Source organism: Trichomycterus rosablanca, chromosome 13 (genome assembly GCF_030014385.1).
Source record: "Trichomycterus rosablanca isolate fTriRos1 chromosome 13, fTriRos1.hap1, whole genome shotgun sequence".
NCBI lineage: Eukaryota > Metazoa > Chordata > Actinopteri > Siluriformes > Trichomycteridae > Trichomycterus > Trichomycterus rosablanca.
The window spans coordinates 23,749,084-23,774,706 of NC_086000.1; the positions used below are offsets into that span (position 1 = coordinate 23,749,084).

Below are 25,623 nucleotides of genomic sequence, written 5' to 3' on the forward strand. Positions count from 1 at the left end.
CATAATTAATTTATATACACCTGAAAATATGTAGTGGCTAAAATGCCTAAACTCATTAATTATAAGGGATGTCCACATATGTTGTACCTACAGTTGGTGTACCTACAGATGAGCCAAAAATATTAGGACCACCTGCTGAGATTTGGACTCCACAAAACATCTGAAGTAGTCCTGTTGTATCTAGTACCAGGATATTACCTGCAGGTCCTTTAACTTCTGTATGTTGCAGAGTGTCCTAAAGTGCATCGTCCTGTCATCTCTTCCACAGATAAACAATGCACTACACCCAGCCATCCATATGATCCTGGAGAAAACAGGATTCGCTAGACCTTTTCCTATTGCTGTTGAGATGGGGCAAGGTAAGTTATGCTACATGCCACTTTATGCGTTTTTTAAAAAAATAATAAATTAATGCAATTTGAAAAAGGGGAAATATTGGCTACTCTCGATTGTGCGTCTTTCTGTATCCAAACTAAGGAACTGCTAGATAAATTATCAATGGGAGCTTTGGCACAGCTACTTCTGCATGTTCTTTACGGATACACATTACTGAATTGATTACATTATTGATTTTATACACTTGCAAACAATTTTAGTGTCTAGAACACCTGAACTCAATAATTATAAGGGATTTCCACATATGTTTGGCCATATGGTGTACATCTAAAGGAGTCCTGTTGTATCTGGTACCAGGACATTATCAGCAGGTCCTTCAACTTCCTTATGTTGCAGAGTGTTTCACAGTGCACTGTGCTGTCATCTCTTCCACTCGTAAACAATGCACAAACACCCAGCCATCCATATAATCTTGGAGAAAACAGGATATGCCTGACCTTTTACTATTGCTCTGCTGGCAAGTTCTGATTCCCTTTGTAGGTGCTTTCAACTGTAGACAGGAGTTAGCATGGAGAAAGGTTTGATACACTGAGTTGACACATCTAACAGTATTAAAATTATCTGCAATTTGAGCCACATTAGCCCCCTTGTCGGTCTGTACTAGATTCCATAGCCTTTATGTCCTTTGGCATGAATAAGTATTGGCCACCCAACAACCTGTCTGCAGTTCGTGGCTTGTCCCTTCTAAGACTACTGCTGGTGGGTACTCGGCTACATTTGCTTTTTTGGAGATACTTGCTGCATTCAACTCAAGTACTACAAGTAACTACCATCAGTCCAACATTTAATATATCACTGACTGTATTATGCACAAGGGCAAGCTGTAGCCTAGTGGTTAAGGTGCTGGACTAGTAATCAGAAGGCTGCTGGTCCAAGCCCCACCACTACCAGGTTGCTGCTGTTGGGCCCTTGAGCAAGGCTCTTAACCTTCAATTGCTCAGACTGTATACTGTAATGTAAGTTGCTTTGGATAAAGGCGTCTGCTAAATGCAATGTAAATGCAATGCTCAATTGTTACCAAATAGACACTGCCATGCACGTTTTTAGGAAGTGGTCTTATTGTTTTGACTCATCAGATTGTATGCAAAGTAGTGATAACTTGGTGAGCCTTGACATGGAAAATGCTCAGAAGTCTTAGGCTACAACATTTTTTTTTCTGCAAGCAAAGTAAGACTATATTGGTTATAAAAATTTTACTACTGAAATATTGTAATGAATGCCAATGGTGTTAAATAATTAAAGAACCACAAAATTGTGTTGATGCTTATTTGTAGGGATGCATCGATACCATTTTTTCCCAACCGAGTACGAGTACAAGTACATGTATTTTTGTACTTGCCGATACCGATACCTATTTAGAATACCGTTTTTTTTAAACAAAAACACACGTGAGAAGTGACGAGATGTTTAATGATACCACGTCCAAAAATGCACGTCAACAAGTAGCGAGTGATCAAAGTGTTTGTGCGCTGACGTGATGAAATCAAGGAGGAAAAATAAATGAATCTGAGTGGATTTGGCAACACGAATAGCATGGATTGTTCTGTAGTGAGTTAGAGGTTAATAAATATTTTTGCAATGTTGGTGTTTTGTTATTATGTTTTGTAGAGAACGATCAGGTCAGAAATACTGTAAAACGTGTGTGTGCCGGTGTATTCTGATATAAACTATATTATCCCCCTGTCCCACCTGTTTACACTCCTCTCCTGCGTTTCCCCTCACACCGTATCCTGCGTTCTCATTGGCTGTTCGACATGTCACTCATTCCCAGTCGCACATCTCAGATCAGATATCTGACGTGCTAGACGAGCGCTCGGCGAGCCGGTCGGATCGAGTTGTTGGATAGTTCACACTTAGCGATCGAGAGCCGAGTTTTGATCGCCGAGCGAACGCCGAGTTGCTCCCGAGCCGGCAAATCGAGCGCCGACCAGTCGCCGAGCGAAAATCAGGGCAAAAATCGTGTAGTGTGAACCAGGCATAACGCAGCAACGTGCACTAGGCACACGGTATCGGATGTTTAGTATCGGAGCCTCGTTTGCGAGTACGAGTACGAGTTAATGAGCGCGGTATCGGGCAAATACCCGATACCAGTATCGGTACTCATGCATCTCTACTTATTTGAATGAGATAATACTCCTTTTTCCAACGCTTCTGTAATCTTCATTTCTTTCTTCAGTACACCACTTCCACTGGAAGCACAACAACCACAGAGCATAATACAACCACCCCTGTTTAAACAAAGGTACACTATTGTTGGGTTTTTATGCCACACCGTTTCTACTCCAATCACATTTTTGGTTTACTGGGGCCAAATAACTTTTTCTTTGGTTTATATAATTTCAAAAACTCTCTTTCAGAAGGCCTTTTGTGTTCATTTGATCAGCAACAAACTCTAGTCAACTATTCATGATTTTAAAGCAGGGAGTTGCTGTAAGGCAGCATACCTTCAAGTCTATGCAAGTGCAAAGTCAACTAGATGGTAACTATACTGTTCCATCAGCTTCTAAATCAGACAGACCTGTTTTGTTGGTTTTTGAATTATGTTTGATTACTCACTTTCACTCACTCACTTTCTTAACCGACTATCCAATTATGGTTGGTTGGGGTTGGGTACTTGAGCCTATCCCAGCTTTTCAATGGGCGCAAGGCACATAGTAACACCCTGGACGGGGTGCCAGTCCATCGCAGGGCAGACACACATACACACACACATACACGCACCCATTCACCTATAGGGCAATTTAGTGTCTCCAATTTACCTGACTGCATGTTTTTTGGATTGTGGGAGGAAACCGGAGCACCTGGAGGAAAGCCATGCAGACACGGGGAGAACATGCAAACTCTGCACAGAAAGGACCGAGACCGCCCCGCCTGGGGATCGAACCCAGGACCTTCTTGCTGTGAGGTGACAGTGCTAACCACCGAGCCACCGCCACTATGTTTGATCAGCAGGACCAATTTTCCTGTCAGTTTAGTGGTTGGTGAAGAGACTGCTTTTTTACCTTTTAATAGTTAATGACACTTGTTTGTACAGATGATCTTGGAATGTGAAGTTGCTTACAAAGAGCTTCAAGAGACATTCCTGTTTTGTATGATCCACTTTTCACTTTTAATTGTGTTAGATCTTAAATGTAGTGTTTGGTGGTGCAGCGGTAAAACACGCTAGCACATCAGAGCTGACATTTCAAACTGGTTGGTTCGAAACTCAGCTCTGCCATCCGGATGGGGGCCTACATGAACAACGATTGGCTGTTGTTTATACAGGGTGGGAGCCGGATAGGGACTCCTCATAACTGAGGCAATTACGACCTCTGCTGGCTGATTGATGGCGCCTGCACAGAGTGGAGGAATAATGCGTTGACCAGGGTGTGGCTCCGTACACAAAGCTGATCCGCATATAAAGTCACCTCGTGCAGGTGAAAAGATGTAGTCGGCTACTGCACACGTTTCGGACGGGGCGTGTGTCAGTCTCGGCTCTCCTCAATTAGGCCGGGGATCGGCATCAGTAAAGAGGAAGCATAATGCAATTGGGTAATTGTATATGCAAAAAAAAAGTCAAAAAAAGGTGGAGAAAAGCCGCTCAGGTGGCGCAGCGGTAAAAACACACGCTGCAACCAGAGCTGGATTCCGGATACATGGTATCGAATTCAGCTCTGCCTTACCGGCTCGAGGCTGAGTGGCTACATGAACAACGATTGGCCGGTTGTTCAGTTAGGGGGTGGGACAAGGGGCCGGAAGTGGGTCTCTCTCTGTCAGAATGATGCAATTACGACCTCTGCCGGCTGATTAGAGGCTCCTGCACAAGAGATGAGGCTGGAGTGCTCTTAGGGTGTGTCTCTCCGCATGCAACGCTAGGTGGCCCAACACTCGTCAATGTGTAGGTGAAAAAATGCAGGCGGCTGCTACTCAGTTTTCGGAGGGGATGTGGGTTAGCTTCGATCTCCTCGTTCAGGGCAGAGAGGAAGCACGATGCAAACTGGATAATTGGACGTGCTAAAGGGGGTGAAAAGGGGGAGAATATAATAATAATACAAAAATGGGGGAGAAAATGCATAAAAAAAATACCCACCTTTTTCCCACCTTCCAAAAACATAATGGTCACGGTGAGTGACTACTGTAAATTCTCAATAGATGTGAGTGAGTAAATTCAGTGCCTTGTCCATGGTGTAATCCTGCATTGTGCCCTTTATTGAATAAATTAAATGATAAAATAAATTTTATTATGAATAAATTAAATGATTATTGGTATATCAGGGAATTTAACTGGTTTAGTTTAGTAGTCTGGTTGAAGATTAGGTACTCTGTAAGTGTATACATTTTTACCTAGGGCACCAAAGCTTCAGATCTACTTGGGGTACCTGGAATCACCCCTAACTTCAGGTTACTGTTGTGGGAAACGCACTAGGAGGCGCTGAATCCCAGCAGCGAAGCGTTCAAGTGCTCAATTGCCGCAAATGAGTCAATGTGCGGAGGCCACTCGTGCTGCCGACCACCCCCTCCCCTTCCCAACCATTTACTCGCCATCATTCAGGAGCGCTTGTCTTTGCTGCTCATTTCCCTTGCATCTCTGTCTGGATCTGTCGGAATTCCTTCCAGGATCGAGACATCATGCCAGATCCGTATTGCGCTACCACATGAACGAGAGCGCGTGTAGATCTCAGCTTCAAGGGTCTGGTTTGAACAATCCACAGGCTGTGGGGAAAGGACACAGCATCTTTGTTTTTGTGTGTTTCTTTCTTGTTGGAGGTAAATGTGCAGGCTGAATGGCAGGAGCACAGCCCGGGGTTCATGCGCTGCAGCTCAAGTCGGTGTGCGTACCGGAGAGTCTGAAGAAAGGCAGCAGGTTTATGAAATGGGACGAGGTAAGCCATGCGTATTTTGTGCTGCATGCCACTTCATGCTGTTTTTTATATAAAATGAATGCGATTTGAAACAGGGGAAACATTGACTAGTCTGGATTGTGCGTCTTTTTGTATCCAAACTGACGAACTGCTGGATAAATTATCCACGAGAGCTTTGGCACAGCTACTTCAGCATGTTCTTTACAGATGCACAACACTGAACCTTTATAAACTGGTTGATACGCTGAATTGATCATAATACACCTAACACAGAACACCACAATCACTGCTCACATTGCTAATGTCATGTAAAATAGTATTATCACACCAGTTTCATAACATGCGCAAAATGCGCATCGTCCCCTTTGCCGCATTTTGGAAAATAAACCCTAACCGTTGGGATGCATCGTTTTATTGATTGAGAGGCGCACTGACCATTCTGGTTTAAGTAATTACAGCAGTATAATGCAGCCTGTCAGTGCTGGACTGTAAACGATAAAGAAGAACTGAGGATGAGGATAAAGATGAAGATCAGGACATGGATCATACCGCGCTCCTCACCTGTTGGATGTTCGAAGAACACAAACTCACTTCTCAACCCGGACGAACTGATCTGTCTCTACTAATGAGCAAAAACTTCACTTGATTCACTTCTTTCACTAACTGTTTTATTCTGGTCAGGGTCGAGGTATGTTCAGTGCCAAAGGAAACACTATACACAAGGCAGAAATACACCACGCGCAGTGCGCCTGTCCATTGCAGGGCAGTTGTAGCCTAGTGGATAAGGTACTGGACTAGTACCGAAAGGTCGCTGGTTCCAGGTTGCCACTGTTGGGCCCTTGAGCAAGGCCCTTAACCCTCACCCACTTAATCTAGGGACAGTGGCGGTTCTCTTGAGGGGTTCAGCAGGGGCCAGTGCCCCTGTGACAACCAGCTTGGCCCCCCCACGGCCCCCCTAGGAATACAGTATATGTAACTCAAATTGAATATGAAAAAGAAATGGACTGAATAAATGACATTTAAGCAGAGCAAATGCCTTAAATGGTGATTCTTTGTTGATCTGTTTACATCAAACTCAAGAAAATGTAGACTGAAAACTGCATAAATAAAATGTTGAATTCTATTGAATATCGACTGTTTCCTCTTTATGCCCACAATGCACATTTGGCCCCTCTAACATAGCCTCTGGCCCCTGCCTCACCTCCCCACCTCACATGGTCTAGAACTGCCACTGTCTAGGGACAGTTTAGAGTAGCCATTCAGCTTTTGCATCTTCTGTGAAGTGGGAAATAAAAAGTACCTGTATGGACACAGAGAGAGCATACAAATTTCCTCACAGACGGCAATTGAAAGCAATGATCTAACCCATGTCTTCAAGACCAATGATGCTGTGTGACATTCAATCTACCAGTTGTGTCACTATGCGGCTTCCAGCACACGCTTGTCCCACTGATTTGATTCCTAAAAATAACACAGCGCATAGGCACTTGATGCTATCCATAATTTATAAGAACAGGCTAGTCTGCCAGTTTATTACGTACAGCTACATTTACTTACACTGACTGCTTATTTTTGAGGTACGTCTAACATAGAGCTGCATTGTAAAGGTTTGCACTTACTGAATGCTGCCCATCTGTTGCTATACGCAATCTGTCTGCCACTATATACACCGATCAGCCATGACATTAAAATCACCTCTTGGTTTCTACACTCACTGTCCATTTTATCAGCTCCACTTACCATATAGAAGCACTTTGTAGTTCTACAATTACTGACTGTAGCCCATCTGTTTCTCTGCATACTCTACATGCTGTTCTTCAATGGTCAGGACTCTCCCAGGACCACTACAGAGCAGGTATTTTTTGGGTGGTGGGTGACACTGACATGGTGGTGATGTGTTAGTGTGTGTTGTGCTGGTATGAGTAGATCAGACACAGCAGCGCTGCTGGAGTTTTTAAACACCTCACTGTCACTGCTGGACTGAGAATAGTCCACCAACCTAAAAAATATCCAGCCAACAGTGCCCCGTGGGCAGCGTCCCGTGACCACTGATAAAGGTCTAGAAGATGACCAACTCAAACAGCAGCAATAGATGAGCGATCGTCTCTGACTTTACATCTACAAGGTGGACCAACTAGGTAGGAGTGTCTAATAGAGTGGACAGTGAGTGGACACGGTACTTAAAAACTGCAGAAGCGCTGCTGTGTCTGATCCACTCATACCAGCACAACACACACTTACACACCACCACCATGTCAGTGTCACTGCAGTGCTGAGAATCATCCACCACCTAAATAATACCTACTCTGTAGTGGTCCTGTGGGGGTCCTGACCATTAAAGAACAGGGTGAAAGCAGGCTAAAAAAGCATGCAGAGAAACAGATGGACTACAGTCAGTAATTGTAGAACTACTAAGTGCTTTTATATGGTAAGTAGAGCTGATAAAATGGACAGTGTGTGTAGAAACAAGGAGGTGGTTTTATTGTTATGACTGATCGGTGTATACAGAGATGACAGGGTGGCACAAATTGCAGAGTGGGTCCTCAAAGCAACATGAGTTTTGGAGACCTTTTGATTTGATTTGCGCCTCATGTCATTGTCCGTTAAAGGTATTGAATGTTTGTCAATATGCTTGTGTGGGTTTTCTTTGTTCACTTTGGTTCCACCATTGGCTGCTCTAAATTGCGTCTAGGTGTAAGTCTGCCGGTAAGTAAACGTGCGCCTGTTGCCCTGTCTATGAAGTGTATTTCTTTCTTGCATTCACATTTTCATGTGGTGTCAGGCCCAATGTGACCACATTTCCATCTTTGAAAATACACCACCAGTGGACCACCAGTGGCCATGTACATGTGGATTATTTCCAGCAAAGCACAAACACTGATACGAGTCATGATGGCATGTTACTAGTATATGGCTGGTATATCATGCATAGTGTGTACACTAATGTATTTGTTAGACAAACTTCACTACAGCTTAGTTACACTATAAAGTTTATAGAGTTTCTCTCTGCATCCACATTTCCAGGTGGTGCCAGGCCCACTGTGACCACATTTCTTTGAAAATAGACCACCAGTGGACCACCAGTGGCCATGTACATGTGGATTATTTCCAGCAAAGCACAAACACTGATACGAGTCATGATGGCATGTTACTGAGCGCCTAGTATATCAGACATACTGCTAACATCTTTATTAGACACGTCACTACAGCTTATTTACACTATATGGCTAACGCTGGACACCCCTCTGAAATATTAAGCTTAGCTAACAGATCTAAATATTTCTTTATTAGTTTGGTCTGGAGGAACTCCAGTGTCCCGCACAAAGCACTAAACTTAAAGCCATTGAATGCTTTTGTGATCAAACAGAGCATCAGTTGCAAGCCATAACTTCTAACACCAGTGCCTGACACATATTCTTTTGACTGAATTGACACAATTTCCATAAACACACTCCAAAACCTTTTAAAAATCCAGCCCAGAAATGTGTAGGTGGTTTATTCAGAAAAAGGAAAAGAGGTTGAATTGGGTGTTTAACAAGCTCACGATCAGGTGTCCAAAAACTTTTTGTAGTTCTTATAGGCAAGATTTATTTCCATGTTCAGTTCATGTTCATGGGCAGTTGTAGCCTAGTGGTTAAGGTACTGGACTAGTAATTGAAAGGTCGCTGGTTTAAGCCCCACCACTGCCAGATTGCCAATGTCGGGCCCTTGAGCAAGGCCCTTCACCATCAATTGTTCAGACAGTATACTGTCACAATACTGTAAGTCATTGTTACATAAATGCCGAAAATGTAAATGTTAATCCTTATCTAACCCTTCAGGAGTGATGCGTCTCTGACCATACAAAAGTTTTGGATATTTTTGGTTATCGGCCTCCTTTGTGCCAGGAGTGGTAATAAAACCCATAAAGACACTTCTCTGCCTGCATGATAAACTCATACCACAAGCACAACATTTTCACACGGATTTATAATGTCAGTGCTCTGCTGAGAATGGTCCACCAGTGAGTAGGGCAGTTGTAGTCTAGTGGTTAAGGGACTGGTATAGCAATCAGAGGTCGCTGATTTGAGCCCCACCACTGCCAGGTTGTCACTGATGGGCCCTTTAGCAAGGCTCTTAACCCTCAATTGCTTAGACTGTATACTGTCACAGTACTGTAAGTTGCTGTGGATAAAAGCGTCTGCTAAATGCTGAAAATGTAATGTAATGTAAAGTGACAGAGGTGACATGTAAAGAACACAATGAAGGAAATGAACACTGCTGGTGATGTGATTGCCACAAAGCAGCATGGTATGAAATTCTGAGATTAATCCTTGCTTTCAGTAAATGTCTGTGGGGTGTATATATTTTTTTTTTTTGCCATGTCTTATGTCATTTTTTATTTGGAGCCCTTCTTACACCTTTAAAACTATGAAAAACGATTATTATTATTAATATTATTAATATTATTCGAATAATAATAATAATAAAAACAACAATAGGATGCTTTTTTGTTATATATACATATACAGATGTTCAGTACAATGAAGTTCTTCACATATCCCAGCTTGTTTGGAGGTTGGGGTCAGAGTGCAGAGTCAGCCATTGTATGGCGCCCCTGGAGCAGAGAGGGTTAAGGGCCTTGCTCAAGGGCCCAATGGTGGCTGCATGGCAGAGCTGGGATTCGAACTCTCAACCTTTCAGTTGATAGCCCAAAGCCCTACCCACTATAATAATAGTAATAATAAAAACAATAATAATGGATGGCATGGTGTCCAGCACTGTTGCCTCAATTCCCAGACAGAGCGGTCCAGGTCCTTTCTGTGTGTACTGTGCATGTTCTCCCTGTGCCTGTGTGGGTTTCCTCCTGGGGCTCTAGGTTTTCTCCCACAGGTTAGCCTGTCAGGTTAATTGGAGCTACTACAATCAAACAAGGTGTGAGTGTGTGTAGGGGTGTATGTATACGTTTGTCCTATTGTGCAAACGAACACTGTGATGGACTGGTGACCTGTCCGGGGTGCCCTGTGATGCAAACATACACACTGTGATGGACTGGCGACCTGTCCGTGATGTTTCCTACCTTTCGCCCAGTGAAATTGACCCATCGTGACACAAGAGTAGAATAAAGTAGTGGTAAAACAGATAATCAATAAATAAATAATGACATTAATAATAATAATGATGATGATGATGATTACAAAAAGACTTTTGGGTGGATTTACAACTGTTGCTGTTCACCCCTTTACTGGCTTGAATTATCCAGTGTGCTTTCATTTTTTAAATTCACATTTTTAACAAACTAAAAAAGCCTGAGCAATGAGGAATTGTGTCTCTTTAGAAACTATAATAAGGTTTGATTGTACAGTATGGCTGGATGTACTGTACACTTTTTGGACATACTACCAAATACCGTTTTTTGTAGCTGGGGTGATAGCCCATATTTTGTACATTAAGTTTGCATGCATAATAATGTACACTGTTGAATCTTAAGCTCACTTAACGTGAATAACACACAGGTGTACTTTTTAGCACTTCAGATTTAGTGTGACTGTATGTGATGCTAAAGATTCTTTCAATTATTTTGACTTTTGTCTGACTGACTGTGTTCAGAGAGATGAGTCAGGTTCATGTTGCTGAGCTGCATAATGCCAGGTGCAGTTCAGGTCCATTAATCATTAGACCATTAATACCTTAAAAGCTGTGACGAGGGTGACAGGATATATAAAGTGGCATTCTTAAGCTGAAAGTGTAGGCAGTCTGAGCTCGGGCTACACGTAAAACTGAAAATATTGGCTTGTTGCTATGGCAACTTCCATGCTTTTTATTCCTTCTGTTGTTGCCTGTCTTACTTTAGCTAAGATGTGCTCCGCCACCCAACTTGCACTGGTGCATGTGAGTAGATCTTCCAAAGGTCTAAAATAACACAACTAGAGAGCTGTAAAGGATTCACAGTGGGCGACAAAAGAAAATTGTCCCTTTTCGTTCCTGAGACACGCATTTGCTCCATTTGCTTAAGTGGAGGTTAAAATAGGATTGCAGAGTCAGATCCTTGGTGCTCTCTGTCCAGGGTGCTAGAAATTCTGCGACTCCTGTCAAGTACAGTCATAAAATATTAATGTGAATCATGCTAATGCAGAAGACTTATGTAAGATCTGACTTTTTTAACTTAAAAGATCTTAAACTTGAGTGATCTGATCACAATTGTGCAGCAGAGACAAATATTACTATTTACATTTGTAATTGGTGTGTCATTTGACTCATTCCATCATCCTGGGTCTGGCCCAGACACCTTCGTTTCTTCCCACCTCCAACAAAAATGCAGACGGTGAATTGGCTGCGCTAAACTACTTCAAGGTGTAAGTGAGTGTAACGAGGACTCGCAGGCAGGTTTGAATGCAAGTGCAGGTTTATTCACAATACCAAACAAAACAGTCCCAAAAACACAATCCAAATACTGGTTGTCAGAAAACAGGCTAAGGTTGATCGATCTGTAAACAGGCTGTGGTTGACAATGCTTACAGGAAAAGCTGAAATACAAAAGGTTCCACTAGACCCTTGAAGGTGTGCTGTGGTATCTGGCACCAAGATGTTAGCAGCAGGTCCTTTAACTCCTGTAAGTTGCGAGGTGGGGCCTTCATGGATCGGACTTGTTTGTCCAGCACATCCCACAGATGCTCAAACGGATTGAGACCTGGGGTAATCCCTGAAGGCTGTGGCCTCTTTCAGCAGGATAATGCACCCTGCCACAAAGCAAAAATGGTTCAGGAATGGTTTGAGAAGCACAACAACGAGTTTGGGGTGTTGACTTGGCCTCCAAATTCCCCAGATCTCAATCCAATCGAGCATCTGTGGGATGTGCTGGACAAACAAGTCCGATCCATGGAGGCCCCACCTCACAACTTACAGGAGTTAAAGGATCTGCTGCTAACATCTTGGTGCCAGATACCACAGCACAAATCAAATCAAGATTTATTTGTCACATACATACAGCGTCAGGGGTCTAGTGGAGTCCATGCCGCGACGGGTCAGGGCTGTTTTGGCAGCAAAAGGGGGACCAACAAAATATTAGGAAGGGGGTCATAATATTATGCCTAATCGGTGTATATACTGTATATACTATATATACAGGGTGTCCATTTTTTAAATCTCACTTTGGTTGCCACACAACTGTGAACTGCCGTCTTCAGGTCTCTTCACAGATGCTTGACGTGATTGCCTTCACTTTGAAAGAGGTTTTCTTAAGAGATGTTCCTGTGTGCATTCACCCATCTCTCAGTTCTTATCAGTATTACCGTCCCTGCCACTGTAAGCATGATAAGAATGATGCTGCCATCACCATGTTTCACCTTAGGAATTGTTGTAGCCAGCTAATGCACAGTGCCTTTTTTGCTGATCTGCCCGAATAGGTTTTTTGTCTCATTAGACTAATTATTTTTACTTATACCTACCAACATTGTACTGCAATACTTACTTAATATTTCTTACGCACCTTGAGCCTATTTAATTAATAATTTTTTTACTTACTTAATTTTTTTTCTAATGTACTTGAGCCTTTACTCATTTTTTCTGATGTACCTTGAGCTGTTGAAATAGTTGACATGACTTAATAAAGTTGTCTGTCTGTCTGTCTGTCTGTCTGTCTGTCTGTCTGTCTGTCTGATGTCTATCTATCTATCTATCTATCTATCTATCTATCTGTATATCTGTCTGTCTGTCTGTCTGTCTGTCCATCTCATCTTCACCTTTACTTGATATTTACCAAACTGCACACTCAATCGTGGCTTCTGTTTTGGCATTCAGCTGTCTCTCTAACAGTTTCTTCCATTTGTGTACGGAATCACTGGCCAATTTGGCAGAACGGCCAACTTCAGTATGATTCAAGGTCAGGCAGAGCTTTTTGCATTTAAAAATGATCAAGGCCACTGTGATTCTGGGAACACTCAAAGTGTAGGACATTGTTTCATATCCTTGCTTTGATCTATGCTTTGTCACATATTGATTGCAGAGATTCACAGTTTCTTGGAATTCATGGCTTGGTTTTTGAATGCAGTGTTGATTGTGGGCTTTTATAGATAGACCCAGGTGTGTGCCTTTTCAAACTTTCCTTTAAGTTAAGTTAAGTTTGACTTTAAGTTTTAGACTCATCTCAAGGATAAGTAAAGCAAACAGGATGCACCTGACAGCAATTTGGAGTGCCACAGCAAAGGGTCCGAATACGCTTGTTTCAGTTTCTGATTTTTAATTTAATTTAAACATATTTTCACTTTGTTATTATAGGTGACTAAGAGCACGCTTATTGGTAAAATTAGCAATTATATAATTTGAAATCACAGCAGAATAAAGTGAGCAACAAGTTAAGGTCTGAATATACAGTATGTTGTACAGTACACTGATCAGCCATAACATTAAAACCACCTCCTTGTTTCTACACTCACTGTCCATTTTATCAGCTCCACTTACCATATAGAAGCACTTTGTAGTTCTACAATTACTGACTGTAGTCCTGTCTGTTTCTCTGCATGCTTTGTTAGCCCCATTTCATGCTGTTCTTCAATGGTCAGGACCCCCACAGGACCACTACAGAGTAGGTATTATTTGGGTAGTGGATCATTTTAAGCACTGTAGTGACACTGACATGGTGGTGGTGTGTTAGTGTGTGTTGTGCTGGTATGAGTAAATCAGACACAGCAATGCTGGTGGAGTTTTTAAACACCTCACTGTCCCTGCTGGACTGAGAACAGTCCACCAACCAAAAATATCCAGCCAACAGCTGGGCAGTGGGCAGTGTCCTGTGACCACTGATGAAGGTCTAGAAGATGACCAACTCAAACAGCAGCAATAGTTGAGCAATCGTCTCTGACTTTACATCTACAATGTGGACCAACTAGGTAGGAGTGTCTAATAGAGTGGACAGTAAGTGGACACGGTATTTAAAAACTCCAGCAGCATTGCTGTGTCTGATCCACTCATACCAGCACAACACAGTGTAGAAACAAGGAGGTGATTTTAATGTTATGGCTGATCAGTGTATATACTGTATCTATAAAGCTTAATCTACAAACATACAATCAGAACATTGCAGACATCAGCATCGCTGGGCAGGTTAAATGTAGCCCATGGGAAATCAATTAACCTGTCATCACAGGTGACTAGGTCGTTCTGAAATGCAGCATTTAGAATAAATGAATGTAACACATTATGCATTCCTATCCAGCTATGACTGTGGTTCAAGTGATCTGCTCTCCAAGATGCATTTAACACCATGTATACCTGTAATTATTACTGACTACTTGTAATGAGATTTTAGATGTACTTACCAAGTGTAAACTGGCTAGTAATTACATTATCTTTTACTTTGTTCTGTTCAGGATTCTTCTACGGTAACCCCAGTGACATTACGTCTGGATCCACAGGGCTACTTTCTGTACTGGACTGATCAGAATAAGGTAAGCTTACAGTTTATTAAAACATACTATTATAAATGTATATTATACATTTGATTTATCTCTTTATTAATTCATCTTCAATAATTCATATAAGCCCTATTTACACACAAAAAATGAATAGTTCCAATGAGGGTCATTCTATCTGTGAGATTTTAGCCAGAAATGATTTACATTTTATTTTATTCATTCATTTATTTAATCATTCACAGGGCATCTCTCCACTTCAGGGCATAATCTGCTTAAGTATTCACTTAATTATTCACACATAGGGGCAGTTTAGAATGGCTAATCCACATTTTAAGTGGAACGACACCCACAAAAACAGGATTGCACATGGGTCCGTAAAAAAGTCAAGTCAAGTCAACTTTATTTATATAGCGCTTTTTACAACAGACATTGTCTCAAAGCAACTTTATAGAATCCAGGACCAACAGACCAAAAACCCTGTTGAGCAAGCCGAGGGCGATACTGGCAAGGAAAAACTCCCTTAAAATTACAGTAAGAAACCTTGAGAGGAACCAGACTCAGCAGGGACCCATCCTTCTTGGGTGGTCTGGAGGATAATTTGAATAAATACGATTTACACACATACATACAGTGTATCACAAAAGTGAGTACACCCCTCACATTTCTGCAGATATTTAAGTATATCTTTTCATGGGACAACACTGACAAAATGACACTTTGACACAATGAAAAGTAGTCTGTGTGCAGCTTATATAACAGTGTAAATTTATTCTTCCCTCAAAATAACTCAATATACAGCCATTAATGTCTAAACCACCGGCAACAAAAGTGAGTACACCCCTTAGTAAAAGTTCCTGAAGTGTCAATATTTTGTGTGGCCACCATTATTTCCCAGAACTGCCTTAACTCTCCTGGGCATGGAGTTTACCAGAGCTTCACAGGTTGCCACTGGAATGCTTTTCCACTCCTCCATGACGACATCACGGAGCTGGCGGATATTCGAGACTTTGCGCTCCTCCACCTTCCGCTTGAGGATGCCCCAAAGATGTTCTATTGGGTTTAGGTCTGGAGACATGCTTGGCCAGTCCATCACCTTTACCCTCAGCCTCTTCAATAAAGCAGTGGTCGTCTTAGAGGTGTGTTCGGAGTCATTATCATGCTGGAACACTGCCCTGCGACCCAGTTTCCGGAGGGAGGGGATCATGCTCTGCTTCAGTATTTCACAGTACATATTGGAGTTCATGTGTCCCTCAATGAAATGTAACTCCCCAACACCTGCTGCACTCATGCAGCCCCAGACCATGGCATTCCCACCACCATGCTTGACTGTAGGCATGACACACTTATCTTTGTACTCCTCACCTGATTGCCGCCACACATGCTTGAGACCATCTGAACCAAACAAATTAATCTTGGTCTCATCAGACCATAGGACATGGTTCCAGTAATCCATGTCCTTTGTTGACATGTCTTCAGCAAACTGTTTGCGGGCTTTCTTGTGTAGAGACTTCAGAAGAAGCTTCCTTCTGGGGTGACAGCCATGCAGACAAATTTGATGTAGTGTGCGGCGTATGGTCTGAGCACTGACAGGCTGACCCCCCACCTTTTCAATCTCTGCAGCAATGCTGACAGCACTCCTGCGCCTATCTTTCAAAGACAGCAGTTGGATGTGACGCTGAGCACGTGCACTCAGCTTCTTTGGACGACCAACGCGAGGTCTGTTCTGAGTGGACCCTGCTCTTTTAAAACGCTGGATGATCTTGGCCACTGTGCTGCAGCTCAGTTTCAGAGTGTTGGCAATCTTCTTGTAGCCTTGGCCATCTTCATGTAGCGCAACAATTCGTCTTTTAAGATCCTCAGAGAGTTCTTTGCCATGAGGTGCCATGTTGGAACTTTCAGTGACCAGTATGAGAGAGTGTGAGAGCTGTACTACTAAATTGAACACACCTGCTCCCTATGCACACCTGAGACCTAGTAACACTAACAAATCACATGACATTTTGGAGGGAAAATGACAAGCAGTGCTCAATTTGGACATTTAGGGGTGTAGTCTCTTAGGGGTGTACTCACTTTTGTTGCCGGTGGTTTAGACATTAATGGCTGTATATTGAGTTATTTTGAGGGAAGAATAAATTTACACTGTTATATAAGCTGCACACAGACTACTTTTCATTGTGTCAAAGTGTCATTTTGTCAGTGTTGTCCCATGAAAAGATATACTTAAATATCTGCAGAAATGTGAGGGGTGTACTCACTTTTGTGATACACTGTACATACACAAAATTAAATTGAACTAAAAATTATAACTAGCAACAAAAAATAAATAAATAAATAAATAAGAAGAACAATGTAAACAATTGGAGTTCTTTATTATTCAGTACAGTCTGTGATAAAGGCCTTGACATTCTTGACATTTTTGGGTGCAACACACCAGGTTCCCATCATATCTAGCAGGAGCAGCATTGTTGGCACGGCAGTCTCGATTTGCAGGCTCGGGTGGGTAAACAGGTTTCCGTCAGAACCACCAAGGGGTAAAAAAACTGAAAATGCAGTTAAAATGTGAAATCATTAAGAAATGTCAGTTTTGCAGAACCCAGAATTTGGGAAATCATTTTGGTTTCACAAGCTTTAGAAATGCATTGTAATGTGTTGAAATCTGCCCTGCCTGTTAGCCAGCTAAGCTGACTTGACTTCTATAAAATAATAAAGCACAACCAGAAAATATGTTTACACCTTCTAAACCATCAAATTTAGCCACCAAGACAGATTTATAGCCATATAAAGGCACTACTGGTCGCTGACAAAATTGACCATCAAATTGTGTCTGGGTTTTCTCACAGATTTTATTTGCACTACAAATTGGTAATGCTTATTGTCATAATTGGGCGGCATGGTGGGTAGCACGGTCGTCTCACAGCAAGAAAGTTCTGGGTTCGATCCCCAGGCAGGGCGGTCCGGGTCCTTTCTGTGCGGAGTTTGCATGTTCTCCCCGTGTCTGCATGGGATTCCTCCGGGAGCTCCGGTTTCCTCACACAGTCCAAAAACATGCAGTCAGGTTAATTGGAGACACTGAATTGCCCTATATGAGAATGGGTGTGTGTGTATGTGTAGGTGTGTATGTGTGTATGTGTGTCTGCCCTGCGATGGACTGGCGCCCCGTCCAGGGTGTTATTGTGTGCCTTGCGCCCATTGAAAAGCTGGGATAGGCTCCAGCCTCGCGACCCTAATTGGATAAGCGGTTAAGACAGTGAGTGAGTTATTGTCATAATTTGTGCAAAATTTAGTATACAAAACCCTGATGTAACCAGGGTCTTGTTCTTGTCAGAGCTGTGGTGGGTCAGATTCTGTGCTAAATTTTAGGCTAGGTGGGAAACCGCTTTCAACTGGGTGCTAGTTCTTTTTGGATACATTTCCCTAATATGAGGTACTGTACACTATATGACAAAAATAAGAGCATTAGCTGGATCAAAAAAACTATCTGTTCTTGTGCTGACACTAATTTCGAGGCACTCTGGTGCTCGTGAGTCTTGCATCTAGAACAGCCACTTTTTACATGCTTTGATTACGGTAATCTGCTGTCTCATTCTGTAAGCTTGTGTGACCGCCCAAGGAGGATGGGGGTCCCTGCTGAGTCTGGTTCCTCTCAAGGTTTCCTGTAATTTTAAGGGAGTTCTTCCTTGCCACTGTCGCCCTCGGCTGGCTCAGCAGGGTTTTTGGTCTGTTGGTCCTGAATTCTGTAAGTTGCTTTGAGGCAATGTCTATTGTAAAAAGCGCTACAAAAATAAATTTGACTTGACTTGGCTTACTGCTTCACAACTGAGCTGTTGTTGCTCCTAAATCTTTGTTTTAACAAAATCAAGTTTTATAGTTAACAATAAGAGCTCTAGCAGGAACAAAATACAGAAAGGTGGCCAGATTAAAAGTTAACATGCTCTTATTTACACCTCATTCTACATTCTATATAGACTTATGGAGATAGTTTAAGAGGGTGTCCACATACCCTTGGTCCTATAGTGTATGTAGACACCCTTTGATGTGTTGGGCTATTTTAGCTACATCTTTGTATGTGAATAAAATTAATTATTCAGTCAATATTTAACTACTTCTTTATAGAATCACATTGACTAAGAGCAAAAGTATGTGCATTAATATAGAGCTGCATGCCCCTAATTCCCTCACTCACTCACATTCTTAAGTGCTTATCCAATTAGGGTCAGGGGTTGGGGGTGCTGGAGCCTATCCCAGCTTTTTCAATGGGCGCTAGGCACACAGTAACACCCTGGACGGGATGCCAGTCCATCGCAGGGCAGACACACATTCCCACATACATACACACACACACCCATTGACCTATAGGGCAATTCCGTGTCTCCAATTAACCTGACTGCATGTTTTTGGACTGTGGGAGGAAACCGGAGCTCCAGGAGGAAACCCACGCAGACACGGGGAGAACATGCAACCTCTGCACAGAAAGGACCCAGACCTAAGGATCGAACCCAGGACCTTCTTGCTGTGAGGCAACAGTGCTACCCACCGAGCCACCGTGCCACCGTGCCACCGTGCCACCCACCCCCAATTCCCTACAACAGATATTTAATGACTTTTATACACTTGTCTGTTATAAATATTTTAAAATGTTAATTTTGATATGTGTGCCAGTCTGTGATGTAGCACTACCTCATTTGCTTACTACTTCATTTGCCTACTACCATATTGTGCAATGCATAACGACTTTGGGCCAAAACAGCCTCAACTCTTCTAGATGGACTTTCCACAAGGGTATGTTTTTGGGGATTGTTGCACATTCCATCAAGACAACATTTATGAGGCTAGGCACCTTGTTACATGCATTTGCATTTACAGCATTTAGCAGCCACTTTTATCCAAAAAAAAACTTACAGTGTACAGTCTAAGCAATTGAGGGTTAAGGGTCCTGCTCAATGGCCCAACAGTGGCAACCTAGCTGTGGTGGGGTTAGAACCAGTGATCTTCTGATTACTAATCCAGTACCTTAACCGCTAGGCTACAACTGACCTTTATCACAAAGGGGTTCAATTGGATAAGGGTCAGGGCTCTGTGCAGGTCACTCCACATGAATCTCATTAAACCATGTCTTTATGGACCTCACTTTGGGGCAGGGGGGCGGTCATGCTGAAACAGTAAGGGGGCTTTTTTGCACTGCTGCCATACATTTAAAAGCATGTGATTCATTTTGTTTAACTAATTTTATACAAATGTTAGCTTTGGATGGGGTGGAAATGCCTACAGGATATAATTAGAAGTGGTAGTTTTGATTGTGTATTATCATTTACATAAACCTGCATATCTTTAATAGATTCAGTAGATAATTATCATTCAGAACAATCGCCCCTGGCTGCCAGTCTTCACTGATGTTGAACACTTTCATTTTGGATATCAAAGTCGAAGCATACATTGGGAATGACATGTTTTATAATAACAACACAGCAATCTAATTTTAGGTAAAATATGAATCACATATAAAGTTGAAATCTTGCCTGAAGGGACACGTTTGGGAGAGTATGACCATATTCCAGATGGATGGCTTAGCACCAATTGCTCAGAGAGCCTGGGAGTCTGGGCTTCTCTTCAAACGAAATCAGTGTCATAAGAACAGTGCAGAAAATGTAATCTGGCATATTTTCCCTTAAAATGTTTCACACTTGCAAATAGTACAGGAATAAAGGTTAAAAAAGAGGCACCAAGCTTAGCTTTTTATTTTTATACATGGCCAAGAAACAAAGGTTGCAACACTAGATGAACACACTTACCAAGCACAAAGACTTGTACTTTTCATGTTTTTATTCAATACAGTTCAACCCCAAATCAGAAAAAGTTGGGACAGTATGGAAAATGCAAATAAAATAAAAATACACTGTTCCTTACATTTACTTCGACTTTTATTTGATTGCAGACAGTTTGAACACAAGATATTTCATGTTTTGTCTGCTCAACTTCATTTCATTTGTTAATATACCTCCATTCCTGCATTTCAGGCCTGCAACACATTTCAAAAAAAGTTGGGACGGAGGCAAATTAGGGCTAGTAATGATGTGAAAAACTTCGGTACAAAAGCAGCATCCAGGAATGGTCTTGGATGAGCAAAGATGAGCAGAGGATCTCCAAGTTTGTCAACACGTGTGTGAAAATTATTGAAATGTTTAAAAACAATGTACCCCAAAGAAAGATTGGATAGGATTTGCACATTTCTCCCTCTACAGTGCATAATGTCAATAAACGATTCAAGGAACCACCACTCAACGATAGCTGATATAACCACATGGGTGACGGATTACTTTGGCAAACCTTTGTCAAATGCCACTTAAAACTTTACTGTGAAAAAAAGAAGCCTTATGTTAACCATGTCCAGAAGCGACGTCGACTTCTCTGGGCTCGGAGGAATCTAGGATGGACCATCACACAGTGGAAATGTGTATTGTGGTCAGATGAATCAGCATTCCAGGTCTTTTTTGGAAACAAAGGATGCCGTGTGCCCCAGACCAAAGTCGAAGAGGACCATCCAGACTGCTATCAGCAACAAGTCCAAAAGCCAGGGTCTGTCATGGTGTGGGGCTGTGTCAGTGCCCTTGCCAAAGGTCATTTACACGTCTGTGATGGCAGCATTAATGCAGAAAAGTACGTACATTGAGATCTTAGAGCAACATATGCTGCCTTCAAGACGTCATCTTTTCCAGGGACGTCAATGCATTTTTCAACAAGACAATGCAAAACCACATGCTGCACACATTACAAAGGCATGGCTGAGGAAGAAGAGGGTACGGGTACTGGACTGGCCGGCCTGCAGTTCTGACCTGTCCCCAATAGAGAATGTGTGGAGAATTTTGAAACCAATACAAAGTGGTAAATGCTTTACTGTCCCAACTTTTTTTGGAATATGTTGCAGGCCTGAAATGCAGAAATGGATGTTTATTAATAAATAAAATGAAGTTGAGCAGACAAAACAGGAAATATCTCAGGTTCATCCTGTCAAATGAAAGTCAAAGTAAATGTAAGAAAGAAATGTTTTTTTTATTATTTGCATTTTCCATGCTGTCCCAACTTGGGACATTTTGGGGTTGTACAAACTTCTCCAAATGGGAGATGTTTCTAAATGAGATTAATGGTGTGGGTGGCTTTATTGAAATCACAATGTCTTGGTCTGCTTTTCCATAGAATGATGTGATCGTAGGCGGACAAAAGAGAAAGGACACAAAAGCATATCAGCAAACGCTTTATTAAGGTTTATCCAGGCATTAAAGTCAGGCTTGGTAGCATGAGTGTTAAAACAGACATACAGAGTGAAAGCTGGCAAATCCATAATCATAATACGATAAACGGGCACAGGTCACAATTGGGATCACTAATCAGTGGAACACAGGTACAAGACACAGGAACAAGGAACACAATTCAGGAACACAAAGCAAGAACAATAATTGTTAAAAAGAATCGGGACTGCTTTTACAGCATTGCAATTCTCAGCCAGGCAGATGAATCAGATGAGAATGCTAATCAGAAGGACAATCAGAAATAAGTGTAGACAAGCAATAGATGACAAAAATAAAGAGGGGAGACAAGACATTAGAAACAGAAAAGAACAGAATACAAATTACATATGGAACATTGCTTAAGGGAAAACTGGAGGGGGGATGTTACAGATGTGTACAGATGAGAACCAAGCCTCAATCAAAGTGAAGTTCAGAGCACTTTGGATCAAACGGTTAAAAATCAGGCAAAAATAAACAAAAGCTTTTCTATATTCCGCAGTGTTTGTTATTCCTCAGTATGAAAGTGACAAAGAACAGTGGACTTTCAGTAATGTTGGTACTCTTTTTAATGTGGATGGGTCGCACGGTGGCCCATGGGTAGCACTGTCACCTCAGCAAGAGGGTCCTGAGTTTTATCCCCAGGTGTCCATGACTGTGTTCGACATTAAACTTGTGAACTGATGAATCTTGTGTAATGAGTAACTACCATTTCTGTCATGAATGTAACCAAAGTATCCTGCAAAAATTAAACTAAGAGCACAATGTCCAGGGGATTGAGAAAGAACTAATAATAGTGCAAGATTTGTTGTAACTTATCTAAGAAACATTATTAAGGAAGCATCATGCTTTAGAAAAATTTTTAAAAAATGGTAATTTACACTAGAAGTATTAATACATAATCAATTACTACTTAGAAAATTTAGAAATGCTTAGGGCATGATGGCCAGTAGTCATATTCCAAGAATACTGCTACAGTAGAATGTTACTGGATGTGTACGTGATAAGAAGTACGTTAATTGCATTGTATGACGTCCAAAACCCAGTTATAGCTGGTTTAGACCAATCCCTATGTTCTAGCTGAGAAATCTCTGTTAATGGTGGAATCTTCCACTGTTTTACAAGGTCACCAACAAAAGTATATAGGGATGTTTCCTTCGTTGTCTGTGTAAGAATCCGTCAGTCTGATCATTCTCTGCAGACAAGATTACAACTCCTTTCTACTTACAATCCAGTCTTTGAGATATTTCATTAAGGGTTTTTCCACCACAAGTGTTAGACTTTGTTTTAATACCTGGGTCCATATGTAATGAATTGGGCTAAGACATGACGAGAGGGCAGACACATGCAGATGTTTACAATGATTTATTAATAACAAAAGACAAGACAAGGTTCAGAGGTGGAAAGAGTACTAAAATATTGTACTCAAGTAAAAGTACTATTACTTTAATTAATTTTTTAAGTACGAGTAAAAATACTAGTCTAAAAATCTACTCAAGTAAAAAGTAAAAAGTAACTCATTTAAAATGTACTCAGAGTAAACATTACTTAGTTACTTTTTTAACAGCAGGGGGGTGTCTCTCCTGTGTATTGCAAACAGGACAAGTGGATATAAATCTCACAATAGTTGTTTTTAATTAAAATATAATAGAAAAAAAACATGTTGATACAACATTTAAAACATTTAGGGATGTGTAATGTGTGATTTTAGTACAGACCATTCCATAAAACTTTTTCAAACTGTATAACCACTGAAGTTGGCATTAATTGTGGATTCTATAGACCAGCCTTCTTTTCATCACCAACAAATACCAAACAACAGTCATACTGCAAATCTCATATCTCAAAACATGTCAAGGTTACAAGTGTTGTGACTTTCACTAAATGACCCAAAGAAAACCTTCAAGATGTAAGACAAAACTTTGCCATTCTTTGACATCAGACTATGTTGTCAAATAACGAATCAAACTCCAAACTTGTTAAACTTTTAAAAATCACCCTTTCCTCCCTACTCTATACCTAGATTACAGCTCCTTTATTTTAGCACCAGTTTATTTTCCATGGCAGAATTCACTGCAGCAGTTTCCCAGACGTGATTTTTTTAGCGTTTTTTTTTTAACTCAGTAATGGATGTTATTTAAAATGTAGCGAATTACAATTCTTAATACAAAACATACTTAAGTAAAAGTAAAATTACTGGTTGTAAAATCTACTTACAAAAAAACTACTCAATTACAGTAATGCGAGTAAATGTAATTCGTTACTTTCCACCTCTGACAAGGTTACACAACACAATGGGTTCACAAGACAAGACTAACACATGACCAAAGCTAAATGCTAATGCTAATCTAAACACATGAACAACGCTAAAGCTAAAACAATGCTACATTAACAGCTAAAACGCTTATCTAAACACACAAGAAACCTGACTAAACTATACTAAAACCTAAGCTAAGGCTAAACATGATTTTAGATTAACACAAGACATGAATAAGTCATAAACATGGGCGACACAGTGGCTAAGTGAGTAGCACTGTCGCCTCACAGCAAGAAGGTCCTGGGTTCGATCCCCAGGTGGGGCGGTCCAGGTCCTTTCTGTGTGGAGTTTGCATGTTTTCCCCGTGTCTGCGTGGGTTTCCTCTGGGCGCTCCAGTTTCCTCCCACAGTCCAAAGACATGCAAGTGAGGTGAACTGAAGATACAAAATTGTTCATGACTATGATATAACCTTGTGAATTGATGAATCTTGTGTAACGAGTAACTACCGTTTCTGTCATGAATGTAACCAAAGCGTAAAACATGACATTAAAATACTAATAAACAAACAAGACACAAGAACAAGACTAAACAAGACCAACAATAAGCATGAACAAGAGCATGCGCTAACAAGAGCATGGACTAGACAAGAGCATACCAAACCAAACCAAAATTACATGAGCTAGGAACCACACCAATACATGAGCATAACATAACATACCAAACCAAACCAAACCAAAAAAATCTCCAATGAATGATCCACTTGCCTCCTTAAATGCCCTGAGCATTTTCCCTAATTAAGGTGCAGCTTTGGATCATTAACAGGAGACCAGTCACAAACGGGGCATTGGCTTGAGACTGAGAGCAAACACGCTCCTCTAACATGTACACAGAGAGGCTGGATTCGTGACACTGTACAACAATTAATTCTGGGCTTGGTTTACAAATCAGAAGGTAAACGATTAACCTCCTTAATTTTTTATTGTTAGTTTAATCACTGTGTTGTGAATGTAATGTTGATTGCTATGTATTAACCACTAAAAATAACAAACTAACCGTGCAGACTTGTGTAGAAAATAGGTACTTAGTTTTTTAATAAGTCAGATTTACTTGCTGAATGACAGAATATGAGGTATATTTGGTCTAAAAACCAAAAAGTTTTTTACACATACCAAAGTGTACCAAACTCTAGGTGCAAGTGTACTTGTGTTTGAAACAGAAGTTTACTTTTGCTGCCTCCAGTCCTGAAAAGCTTACTTTACTAAGGTACATAATTTGTATAATTACATTTTACAGAACAGTAACAATCTATTATTTAAAGTTTACTAGTTGAATGACTTACATTTTCTGCATTTAGCAGACACCTTTATCCAAAGCGACTAACAGTAGTGTGACAGTATACTGTCTAAGCAATTGAGGATTAAGGGCCTTGCTCAACAGAAGCAACCTGGCAGTAGTG

The 25,623-nt window shown here is 41.3% G+C and overlaps 1 protein-coding gene across 1 annotated transcript in view; it reads left to right on the plus strand.

The window, feature by feature from the left end:
- Positions 1-4,967: 4,967 nt before the first annotated feature.
- Positions 4,968-25,623, plus strand: part of LOC134325755 (1-phosphatidylinositol 4,5-bisphosphate phosphodiesterase beta-1-like) — a 123,518-nt gene continuing 102,862 nt past the window's right edge. Inside the window, exons 1-2 of the mRNA XM_063007993.1 lie at positions 4,968-5,258; positions 14,585-14,662. Of these exons, the coding sequence (XP_062864063.1) occupies positions 5,160-5,258; positions 14,585-14,662 (177 nt within the window). The 5' untranslated portion in view covers positions 4,968-5,159. The remainder of the gene's footprint in view (positions 5,259-14,584; positions 14,663-25,623) is intronic.